The sequence below is a fragment of the Muscardinus avellanarius genome (genome assembly GCF_963383645.1).
Source record: "Muscardinus avellanarius genome assembly, chromosome: 10".
NCBI lineage: Eukaryota > Metazoa > Chordata > Mammalia > Rodentia > Gliridae > Muscardinus > Muscardinus avellanarius.
The window spans coordinates 60,733,063-60,744,715 of NC_137796.1; the positions used below are offsets into that span (position 1 = coordinate 60,733,063).

Below are 11,653 nucleotides of genomic sequence, written 5' to 3' on the forward strand. Positions count from 1 at the left end.
AAGCCCAACTGCTCTACCTGGCTTTCCTTAGCCACACCAGGCACCTGCCGCAAGGCCCTCAAGGAGCTGCAGTCCCTCCGCCACGTGACTGACGGGCACAGCTGGGGAGAAGGGGCACACCCCTGGTGTGGCCCGATTTCTATAAAAGGCAGGAAATAAAAGATAATGATGTTCTCTGACTGCGAATTGCTTTTATGAGGCCTGCGGGGTGATCTGGTACATCCTACGTGGACTTAGCGTCTAAAGGGCTGGGGACCCGCACCTGTACGGGAGATGGGGAGGGTTGCAGGTTGGGGCTGGGAAACACGAGGGAGGGAGACCCAAGTAGAAATGTGGGCAGTCAGGATGGGAAGGTGGGGAGGACCACAGGGGTGCACCGGCTAGCCTTGCACCCATACCCCAGCTCTGCACCCCCGGTCACAGGAAGATCGATGCCCGTGCAGAAGTTGGCTTCGGAGGCCAGAAACACGGCTGCAGCCCCCACCTCAGCTGGCTGGCCCATGCGGCCCAAGGGCTGGAGAGGAAAAAGGGCAAAGAAAGGAGGTCAAGGGGAGCCCCTACCTGGTGGCCACACACCCCAAGCCCGTTCATCCCACCTGAGTCTGGGCCTCCCCCTACCTGGGCCAAGGTGCCCTCTCGGACTGTGGCCGTGGGGTCTGGTGTGCAGGCTGCCAGCTCTTCCCACAGTGGAGTCCAGATGTTTCCTGGGGAGATGCTGGGGGAAGGGAGAAATCTGTCCCAAATGCTGCCTCCTGGGCAAACCCCCAGTCTTTGCCAGCCCTCCTCCCCCAGGAGGCTCTCGATCCACTTGAAGCTGCTTACCAGTTGACTCGGACGCCATACTGGCTTTCGTCCAGGGCCAAAGCTTTGGTCATAGCTGTTACCGCCCCCTGCAGAAAACAAGGCCCAGGAGAACATTCAGTTCCAGAGGATGTGGCCTTTCCATCCTCCCAGCCAGGAGGCATCAGAACCGGGGAGCCTGGCCGCCTCGCAAGCTTCCTGCAAACACACCAGACTCCTTTTCTTGGGAGAAACTTGGCACAGAGCAATTTCTCACAGGTTGTCCTGTCTTGTGGCTGAATCAGGGAGTTGGGTGTGGAATTCTTCTGGGCTCCTGCTCCTAAAGAGTCAGGGCTCAGCCACGAGTGGTGGAACACACCTGTAATCTCAATACTTGGGAGGTTGAGACCCGAGCCTCACAGGTTCAAGGCCAGTCTCCACAACTTAGCAAGACCCTCGGGAACATAGCAAGATCCTGTTTCAAAATAAAGGACTAGGGGCATAACTAGGAGGCAGAATGACGCTGGGTTCAATCCCCAGAACCAAAAGAAAGGAGAGGATATCACTATTTCAAGTCAGTAGAGTAGTTCACACCTGTAATCTCCGTACTTGGGAGCTGAGACAGGAGGCTTGTAGATTCGAGGTCAGCCTCACCGAGTGCACCCACCTACTAGGTTTATGTGTGTGACTCAGCTGTCTACCGCTTTCACAGCCGCCACTTTCTTCGCAATTCACACTGTCTTTATGGAATAAAGGTGATGATCCACCTAGTCATCCCCTGCATCCTGGACTCTTGGCACAGAGACAGTACTTTTCTGCAAGAAGTGCCCAGAGAGTCCCTGCTTCTCTCTCTCCTGTGTTACTGCTGTCCCTGTTACTCAGAAATTTAGCCATACCTTGTTTCAAAATATTAAACCTGGAGTGGTGGCCCACGCTTGTAATCCCAGCATTTGGGAGGCTGAGTCAGAAGGATTGCAGGGTTTGCTGCCACCCTCAGCAACTTGGTAAGACTGTTTCAAAATAAAGAATAAAAAATAGGGCTGGTGGTGCATGCTTGTAATCCCAGCACTGGAGAAGCTGAGACAGGAGGATCGCACAGGTTCGAAGCCAGCCTCAGCTACTTAGTGAGGCCCTCAGCAACTTAGTGAGACCCTGTTTCCAAATAAAGAATAAAAAAGGTCTGAGCCGGGCGTGGTGGCGCACGCTTGTAATCCCCACGCTTGAGAGGCAGAGACAGGAGGATCGTGCAGGTTCGAAGCCGGCCGCACGCTCTGGCTTAGAAGACCCTGTTTCCAAATTTAAAAAATGTAAAAATAGGTCTGGGAGTGTAGCCCAGAGGTAGAAGGGCTTCCAGGAACCCCAATACCACAAAAAAAAAAATAAATTAAATAAATAAAAAAATAAAAAAGGTCTGGGAGTATAGCCCAGAGGTAGAAAAGCCCCTAGGTTCCACCCCCCAGTACCACACACACACAAAAAAAAAATAGGGCTGGGGGTGTAGCTAGGAAGTAGAATGCCTCTGGGTTCAATCCCCAAAACCACCAAAGAAGAAGAAGAAGAAGAAGAAGAAGAAGAAGAAGAAGAAGAAGAAGAGGAGGAAGAAGAGGAGGAAGATGGAAGAGGAGGAGGAGGAAGAGGAGGAGGAGGAGGAGGAAGAGGAGAGCTGGGAATGTAGCTCAGAGGTAGAACACCCAAGGATTCAATCCCTGTACCAAAATAATAATAATCATCATCATCATCATCATCATCATAATGATGATGATGTCTGGACTCTAAGACAAGGTCCCTGGAGACTACAGTGGGAGGAAAGGTGGGGGGGGCGGGGTTGGTGGTACCTTGGTGGCCACATAGGGAACCGCTTGGGACTGGCCAATCACCCCAACCAGGCTGGAGATGTTGATGACGTTGCCCCGGCTCTTCCGCAGGTGGGGGAGGGCGAGCTAGGAAGGCAGACCAGAGGCAGGATCAGGCACGCAGGTCCCTGGGTCTCCGCAGTGCGCTGGAATTCAGCCACAGGCATCCTGCCTTTTGGAATAATGGCCATCTCCCAGGCATGGTCTTAGTTGGTCTCGGTAGCACCCAGGGGTAGCATCCAGCACTTTCTGTGGGTTCCCCTAGCACCCCTGAGTCTCAGTGCTTATGGAGTCCTCTCTCATTGTCTGAAGAGATTTCTCCCCTTGTCTCCTACTTGGTCTCTTTCCCGTAACCGCACACCCCATTAAGTTCTCTGCTACTTTCTATTTTTGACGTGCAAATTACTAACCTTGTCTGTGCCTGTTTCTTATCTGTAAAGGGGGTTAGTAGCTAGGCATGGTGGTGCATGTCTGTCATCCCAGTATTTGGGAGGTGGACAAAGGAGGATCGCGGGTTTGAGGCCAGCTTCAGCAACTTAAGGAGACCTTCAGCAATTTTGCAAGACTCTGTTACGAAATAAAAAATAAAAAAGAAGCCAGGAGTGGTGGCACATGCTTGTAATCCCAGTACTTGGGAGGCTGAGACAGGAGGATCGTGGCCAGCCAGGAGATTGTTCGTGGCCCAACCTCATATATTTAGGCCCTCTGCAATTTAGTGAGACCCTGTTTCAAAATAAAGAATAAGCCAGGTGTGGTGGCACACTCTTGTAATCCCAGCATTTGGGAGGCTGAGACAGGAGGATCGCGGTTCACCGACAGCCTCAGCTACTTAGTGAGAGCCTCTGCAACTAAGATCTTGTTTCAAAATAAAGAATAAACTGGGTGTGGTGGGCAGGCTTGTAATCCCTGTGCTTGGGAGGCGGAGACAGGAGGATTGCGCTGGTTTAAGAGACCCTGTTTCCAAATAAAAATATAAAATAGGTCTGGGAGTGTAGCCCGGAGGTAGAAGGGCTTCCAGGAACACCAGTACCACAAAAAAAAAAAAAAAAAAAAAAAAAAGAGGCCTCTCTGACCGTCCTATCTAAAACTGCAGCTTGAGCCAAGGGTGGAAGTGCACGCCTAAATCCCAGTACTTGGGAGGCTGGGACAGGAGGATTGCAGGTTCAAGCGCAGCCTCAGCAATTTAGACTCTCAGCAACCTAGCAAGACCCTATTTAAAAACATAAAATAAGCCGGGCATGGTGGCGCACGCTTGTAATCCCCGTGCTTGGGAGGCGGAGACAGGAGGATTGTGCAGGTTCGAAGCCAGCCTCAGCTGGTTTAAGAGACCCTGTTTCCAAATAAAATATAAATAGGTTTGGGATTATAGCCCGGAGGTAGAAGGCCCCTGAGTTCCATTCCCAGTACCACCAATAAATAAATATATATATATATATATATATATATATATATATATATATATATATATATATAATTAAAGGGGCTGAGGGTACAGCTCAGAAGTAGAATGCTCCTGAGTTCAATCCCCAGTATCACAGAAAACATATATTTTGAAACAGGGTCTCACTGAGTTGAAAAGGGCCTCACTAAGTAGCTGAGGCTGGCTGTGAACCCCAATCCTCCAGTCTCAGCCTCCAGAATGCTGGGATTACAAGCCTGTGCCACCACGCCCAGCTGTCCCTGGGTTTTAGAGAAGGGGTTCTCCCTCCTCCCCAGGGTCCTTGTGGTCACCCTCTCCTCTCACTCCTGTCAGCCTCTAGATCCTCCCTTCCTCCCTACCCCTCCTCCTCCTCAGTCCCTCGGCCCAGCCTTGTACCTGACTGGCTGCTACACTTCCTCATCACCCAACCTGAGCCACCCTCTTCCCAGCACCAGCCACACAGCTGTTACTCAATAAATATTTGTCCCTTGCTCCTTGAGCCCTGAGCCAGCAGTCCCACTCTCTTTGGCCAGTGACCTTCACCAGCCCCTCAAGGTCACTTGTTACCTGCAGGTAGCTACAGTTGGTCCTACAGGTTTTACTGGCCTGTGTCTTATGGGCCTCGATTTCCTCCCTCCCAGGCCTCCGGCCTCACTCCTGCCTGACCCTGGTATCCCAAATGTTTGCATGAGGGGCACCTTGCTGGTTCTTTTGGGGGAGAGACTGTACCCAGCAGCAAAGTAAAAAATACTAAAAGGGCTAGGGGTGTAGATGCCCCTGGGTTCAATCCTCAGCACACACAAAAAAAAGAGAGAAACAGACAGAGAGACAGACAGACCAGATACCACAATGTGGTCCTAAAGTTCTCATACATGCCCCCCCCCCACTCCACACAGCCCCTCCAGAGCACCAAACCCCTCTCACTGCCAGGCCTCAAATAGGCCCTCCCCTCCGTCAGGACCACAGTTAATGCAACCCCTGTTACGGTCCCAGATAAAAGCCTGGCATAAACCTCAGAACCAGCTAGTCTCCTGTTCCACACAGCACTCGTAATCCTCCGGGGCCTGGACACACATGTCCCCGTGTTTATTTAGTAGCACCTGGCTGCCCTCGAGGACCAGCTCCAGGTGCACTTTGCTCCGGTTACTTCCCCAGCGCCAGTGGGTAAGTACAGAAGTGAATGGATGGGTCCACTACACCCCCATGCTCAGACACCTCCTGAGGGTCCTACCGCCCAGAAGACAGCAATTAAATACTTTTTGTTGAGCCGGGCATGGTGGTGCACACTTGTCATCCCAGCATTTGGGAGGCTGAGATAGGAGGACCATGGTTAGCGGACAGCCTCAGCTATTTAGTGAGGCACTACACAACTCAGTGAGACCCTGTTTCAAAATAAAGAATAAAGCCGGACGTGGTGGCACACGCTTGTAATCCCCGCTCTTGGGAGGCAGAGACAGGAGGATCGCGCAGATTTGAAGCCAGCCGCGCTGGCTTAAGAGACCCTGTTTCCAAATAAAAATATGAAAATAGGTCTGGGAGTGTAGCCCGGAGGTAGAAGGGCTTCCAGGAACCCCAGTACCACCAAAAATAAATAAATAAATAAACAAACAAATAAATAAATAAATAAATAAATAAAGGGAGAGAGAAAGAAAGAAAGAAAGAAAGAAAGAAAGAAAGAAAGAAAGAAAGAAAGAAAGAAAGAAAGAATAAAAATAGGGCTGGGGGTGTAGCTCAGAGGTAGAATGCCCCTGGGTTCCAACCCAGTATCGCAAATAAAGAAATAAAATAAATACTTTTTGTTGTTGTTTTTGGTGGTGGTACTGGGGATTGAACTCGAGGGCATGTTACCTCCAAGCTACACCCTCAACCCTATTTTTAATTTTATTCAGAAACAGGGTCTCACTAGGTCGATGAGAATCTCACTACTTGCTGAGGCTGTCCTTGAACTACGATCCTCCTGTCCCAGCCTCCCAAGCGCTGGATTACAAGTGTGCGCCACCACGCCAGGCTTACATACCATATTAAATATTCCTAATCTCTCTGTTTTCTCTAGCCTAGACTCACATGCCCTGGCTTCTATCAGAATTTACAAAGGAGGCCAAAGACCCAGAAATTCTGGTTCAAGGCCCCTCCCCAAACCATTTTCTAGGCAGGAGCCCCAGAGTCAACATTTAGAAAGAGTTTCCAAGAGCCAGGTGTGGTGGCCCATGCCTATAATTTCAGTACTTGGGAGGTTGAAACAAGAGGATCGCAGGTTTGGGGCCAGCCTCAGCAGTTTAGCAAGACTCTTGGAAACCTAGCAACACACTGTCTCAAGAGAAAATAATAATAATAATAATAATAATAATAATAATAATAACCAAAAAAAAGGGATGGGGGCATAACTCAGAGGTAGAATGCCCCTAGGTTCAATCCCAGGTACTACATAAAAAAGTTTCCAAGGAATTTTGGTGCTGATGGTGGAGGTGATGGTAATGATAGTGTGGACATTAATTTTACTGTATTTTTCTTCTTTATGTGTGTGTGCTGAGGCTTATTTTTTAATTTTGAAAAAGGGTCTCACAGCCGGGCATGGTGGCACACACTTGTAATCTCAGTACTTGGGAAACTGAGAGAGGAGGTTCACAGGTTCGAAGCCAGCCTCAGCTACTTAGTGAGGCCCTCTGCAACTTAGTGAGAACCTGTTTCAAAATATAGACTGGAGCCGGGCGTGGTGGCGCACGCTTGTAATCCCTGCGCTTGGGAGGCAGAGACAGGAGGATCGCGCAGGTTCGAAGCCAGCCGCGCACGCTGGCTTAGGAGACCCTGTTTCCAAATAAAAATGTAAAAATAGGTCTGGGAGTGTAGCCCGGAGGTAGAAGGGCTTCCAGGAACCCCAGTACCACCAAAATATATATATATATATATATATATATATATATATATATATATATATATATACATACATATATATAGAGAGAGAGAGACTGGAGCTGGGCATGGTGGTGCATGCTTGTAATCCCAACATTTGGGAGGTTGAGACAGACAGGTCCCAGTTTGCAGACAGTTTCAGCTTCTTAGTGAGGCCCTCTGCAATTCAGTGAGACCCTGTTTCAAAATAAAGAATAAAAATAGGGCTGGGGGTGTAGCTTGGAGGTAGAATGCCCCTGGGTTCCATCGCCAGACACACACACACACACACATACACAAACACACACACAAGTGTGGCAAGCCGGCCCAAAGACACAAAATGACTCAAGGTTCATGATAAACCATAATACCTCACAGAGGGTAAAGTCTTTTCCAGGGCTCTCCTGAGGCTTCGGGTGTATTTAATTTAATTTTCTTCAACCCTCAAAATGGCTCGGAATTAGAGGACATTATTAGCTCTTCCCTCCCTTTTTTTTTTTTTTTTTTTTTTTTTTTTGGTACTAGGGATTGAACCCAGATGCATTTTCTATCCGAGCAACACCCCTGCACTTTTTAGTTTTTGTTTTGAAACACGGTCTTGCTAAGCTGCTGAGACTATCCTCAAACGTGATCTTCTCCCCTCAGCCTCTCAAGTACTGGGATTCTGTAATCATGTGCCGCCCACAGCTGGCTAACACCTGCCTTTTTTGATGTTAGCAATAAATGAACAAATATGTACATTCAGTAACCTCTGTGGATACGTTGTGAGTGTGTCTTGTGTCTGGAGGTGTGGTATGTTTGCTGAACTCTGGGAGACTAGAGCCAGAATTCACTGGCTGGGCAGGGGACTTACTCAAGTGCCAGGACATTTCACCTGGATTGAAAAAAAAAATCACTTTTTTTAGGGAGGGGGGATTCAACCTAGGGGCATTCTATCGCTGAGCTATACCTCCAGACCTATTTTTTTATTCTTTATTTTGAAACAGGGTCTCATTTAGTTGCAGAGGACCTCACTAAGTAGCTGAGGCTGGCTGCAAACATGTGATCCTCCTGTCTCAGCCTCCCCAGTACTGGGATTACAAGCCTGCGCCACCACTGCAGATTTTCAGCTAAATCTCAGATGGAACTCAAAGACAACGGCTAAGCTTCCCGTACCCTGGGGCCCCTCCCCTTCCTCTCCTCCAGCCTCTGCTCTCTCCCTCCCCTAGCTACCCTGAGCATCCAGTTGATAAGCCCCAATCTTCTCCAGACCTCAGTTCCCAGCACAGACCGGTGAATCCCACGGCCATTCCCAGGCGTAGGTCCAGGAACATCTCACATTCCAGTCCCCTCCCTAACCCGGATCTGCTGCTGCTGCTGCTGCTGCTGGCAGCTCTGTCCCTCCAGCTGCTGATTGTGGGGACCAGGAGGAACAAATAAACCCAAGAAAGCTTGAAGTAGTGGTGCACACCTGTAATACTTGGGTGGGGGAGGTGGGACAAGAGGATAGCAGGTTTGAGATCAGCCTCAGCAACAGAGCAAGGCCCTCTGCAACATAGCGAGACCTTGTTTCAAAATAAAAAGGGCTAGGGCGGGGCGTGGTGGAGCACACTTGTAATTCCAGCATTTGGGAGGCTGAGACAGGGGGACTGCGGTTCACAGACAGCCTCAGCTACTTAGTGAGGCCCTGTTTCAAAATAAAGAATAAAAAATAGGGCTAGGGGGTGTAGCTCAGAGGTAGAATGCCCCTGGGTTCCATCCCTACCTAGTACCGTAAAACAAATAAATGAATAAATAAATAAACAAATAAATAAAAATAAAAAATGTTAGGGTGTAGCTCAAAAGTAAAGCGCCAAGTCGGGCGTGGTGGCGCACGCTTGTAATCCCCGCGCTTGGGAGGCTGAGACAGGAGGAATCGCACGGGTTCGAAGCCAGCCTCAGCTACTTAGTGAGGCTCTCAGCAACTTAGTGAGACCCTGTTTCCAAATAAAATATAAAATAGGTCTGGGAGTATAGCCCAGAGGCAGAAAGCCCCTGGGTTCCACCCCCAGAACCACCAAAAAAAAAAAGTTAAGTGCCCCCAGATTCAATTCCATTACTGCACACACAGACACACACACACACACACACACACACACACACACACACAAATACTAGGAAGAAAACAAGCAGTGACCGTGGAGAGTGGATTTGTGAACAGCTGCCACAGATGTAAGGATAGTCAGGATGGGTACTTTTTTTTTTTTTTGGTGGAATTTTCTGAGGAAGTGACATTTGAATTGAGAATTCAGAGCCAGATCTGGGAAGGTTCCCTGGAAGGGCATTCCCAGTGGACGGAGCGGGACAGGCCAAGGCCCTGGGTGGGAAGCACCTCTCTGAGGAAAGTCCACCTCCCAGACCACATGTGGCTGCAGGCCTTGAGATGCTGAATCCTGGGGTGGCGCAGAATCAGGCCCGGGGTCGTGGTGTCCCCGCGGCCTGGACCTGACACCTCGATCTGATACTACAGTAGCCTCGTGGGGGTTTTCTCAAGCTGCAGAAGCGCTAGCTCTTAGCTTCTCTATGATCCTTCAGTGCCCTCGGGCACCAGAGAGGGACATGTCTTTGATTCTAACATATATTCGCTGTGTGGCAGCACCAGGCTGTCATAGCCTATTACTGACTCCCCAGGTTGACCAACATCTGTGCCGCCGCCATGTTCTTTTCTGTACGCAGTGCTGGGGATTGAACCCAGGGATGTTCTTCTACCTCCGAGCTGTACCCCCAGCTCTTTTTATTTATTTTTAAATTTTGAAACAGGGTCTCGCTAAGTTGCTGAAGTCCTTGCTAAATTGCTGAGGCTGGTCTCAAACCTGCGATCCTCCTGTCTCAGCTTCCCAAGTACTAGGATTATAGGCATGCGCCACCATGCATGGCATTTATTTATGTATTTATTAGTAATAGAGATTGAACCCAGAGGTGTATTATCTCCAAGTTATACCCTCAGCCCCGTTTTATTTTTTATTTTGAAACAGAGCCTTGCTAAGTTGCTGAAGGTCTCACTAAGTTGCCCAGGCTAGCCTCAAACCTAGGATCCTCCTATCTCAGCCTCCCACATACCAGAATTACAAGCGGGCTCCACAGCATAACACTGGTGTGTTCTTAACATCTCCTCCTACAGCAGTATGGAAGGTCCTGGAAGCTTCCTAAGAAGGCTGGGTTATACAGCTGCACAGGCAGCTTTAGTTGGATGTAGCAACTTCCACCCCTTCATCTTCTACAAAAAAACAGGGTACTGGCCGGGCGTGGTGGCACACGCTTGTAATCCCCGCGCTTGGGAGGCAGAGACAGGAGGATCGCGCAGGTTCGAAGCCAGCCGCGCGTGCTGGCTTAGGAGACCCTGTTTCCAAATAAAAATGTAAAAATAGGTCTGGGAGTGTACCCCGGAGGTAGAAGGGCTTCCAGGAACCCCAGTACCAAAAAAAAAAAAAAAAAAACAGGGTACTTTTTGTTTTGTTTTTTGTGGTACTGGGGATGGAACCCAGGGGCATTCTACCTCCGAGCTACACCCCCAGCCCTATTTTTTATTCATTTTGAAACAGGGTCTCACTGAGTTGCAAAGGGCCTCGCCAAGTAGCTGAGGCTGTCTGCAAACCGCGATCCTCCTATCTCAGCCTCCCGCCGAATGCTGGGATGACAAGCGTGCACCGCCACGCTCAGCTAACAGGGTGCTTTTGGAATGAGGAGAGCAAGCTAAGAAACGGAAGACATTTGCTTTTGCACAAAACGAGTCACAGGAGCTGGCGGCCGGCCTGGCCTCACCTTGGTCACGGTGTAGGTCCCCAGAAGGTTCAGCTCCAGCAGCTGTCGGAAGCCCTGGGCGGAGGTCTCCTCCAGCCACTGTGGGGGTGGGTCTAAGGGGGAGACAGAAAGATGAGGAAACGCAATGGGGGGGTGGCGGGACAGGTGGGGCGCCCGGCAAGGGGGCAGGGAACGTGTCAAGAAAGAGGGCTGCACGGTGGCTTGTGAGCAGGCGGGCTCGGGTGGCAGGAAGCCCCCCACCCCGTTTGAATCTCAGCTCGCTCCTTCCTGGCTCTGTGACTTGGGGTGAGTCTCCTTTCCTTTCTTGGCCTCAGCTTCCTCATCAGCCGGGTGGGATGGCATGTACCTGTCATCCCAGGACTTGGGAGGCTGAGACAGCAGGATCGCAGGTTCCAGGGCAGCCTCAGCAAGTAGTGAGAGTCAAATTGACCTAGTGAGACCCTGTTTCAAAATAAAGATAAACATAAGAGCCAGGTGTGGTGGCCCACGCTTGTAATCCCAGCATTTGGGAGGCTGGGACAGGAGGATCTTGGTTCACGGACAGCCTCAGCTACTTAGTGAGGCCCTTTGCAACTCAGTGAGACCCTGTTTCAAAATAAAGAATAAAAAATAGGGCTGGGGGTATAGCTTGGAGGCAGAATACTCCTGGGTTCCATTCCTAGTAATGCAAAAAAAAAATGGGGGGACTGGGGATGTAGCTCAGAGATAGAACGTCTTTCGGTTCAATCCCCAATACCGGGGGGGGGGGATGTCTGATTGGCATAGGGGAATGGCTACAGATGTATGGAATATAGACTGCTGGAGGGATGTGGCCCATGACTGTTCCTGGAATCTGGTTAGCTTGGGAGCCTGCACAAACTTGGCTACTTGGTCTTCGAGCATTAATTATCTGGTGGAGGGCAAGGTTGTTGCGGACACAGGCCTCTCGGAC

At 49.9% G+C, this 11,653-nt stretch overlaps 1 protein-coding gene across 1 annotated transcript in view; it reads right to left on the minus strand.

Annotated features, from left to right (window-relative positions):
• Window positions 1-340: 340 nt before the first annotated feature.
• Window positions 341-11,653, minus strand: part of HSD17B14 (hydroxysteroid 17-beta dehydrogenase 14) — a gene marked incomplete at both ends in the record, with an annotated part of 20,824 nt that continues 9,511 nt past the window's right edge. The window contains 5 exons of the mRNA XM_080702097.1: window positions 341-514; window positions 619-715; window positions 823-890; window positions 2,616-2,720; window positions 10,723-10,814. Of these exons, the coding sequence (XP_080558223.1) occupies window positions 341-514; window positions 619-715; window positions 823-890; window positions 2,616-2,720; window positions 10,723-10,814 (536 nt within the window). The remainder of the gene's footprint in view (window positions 515-618; window positions 716-822; window positions 891-2,615; window positions 2,721-10,722; window positions 10,815-11,653) is intronic.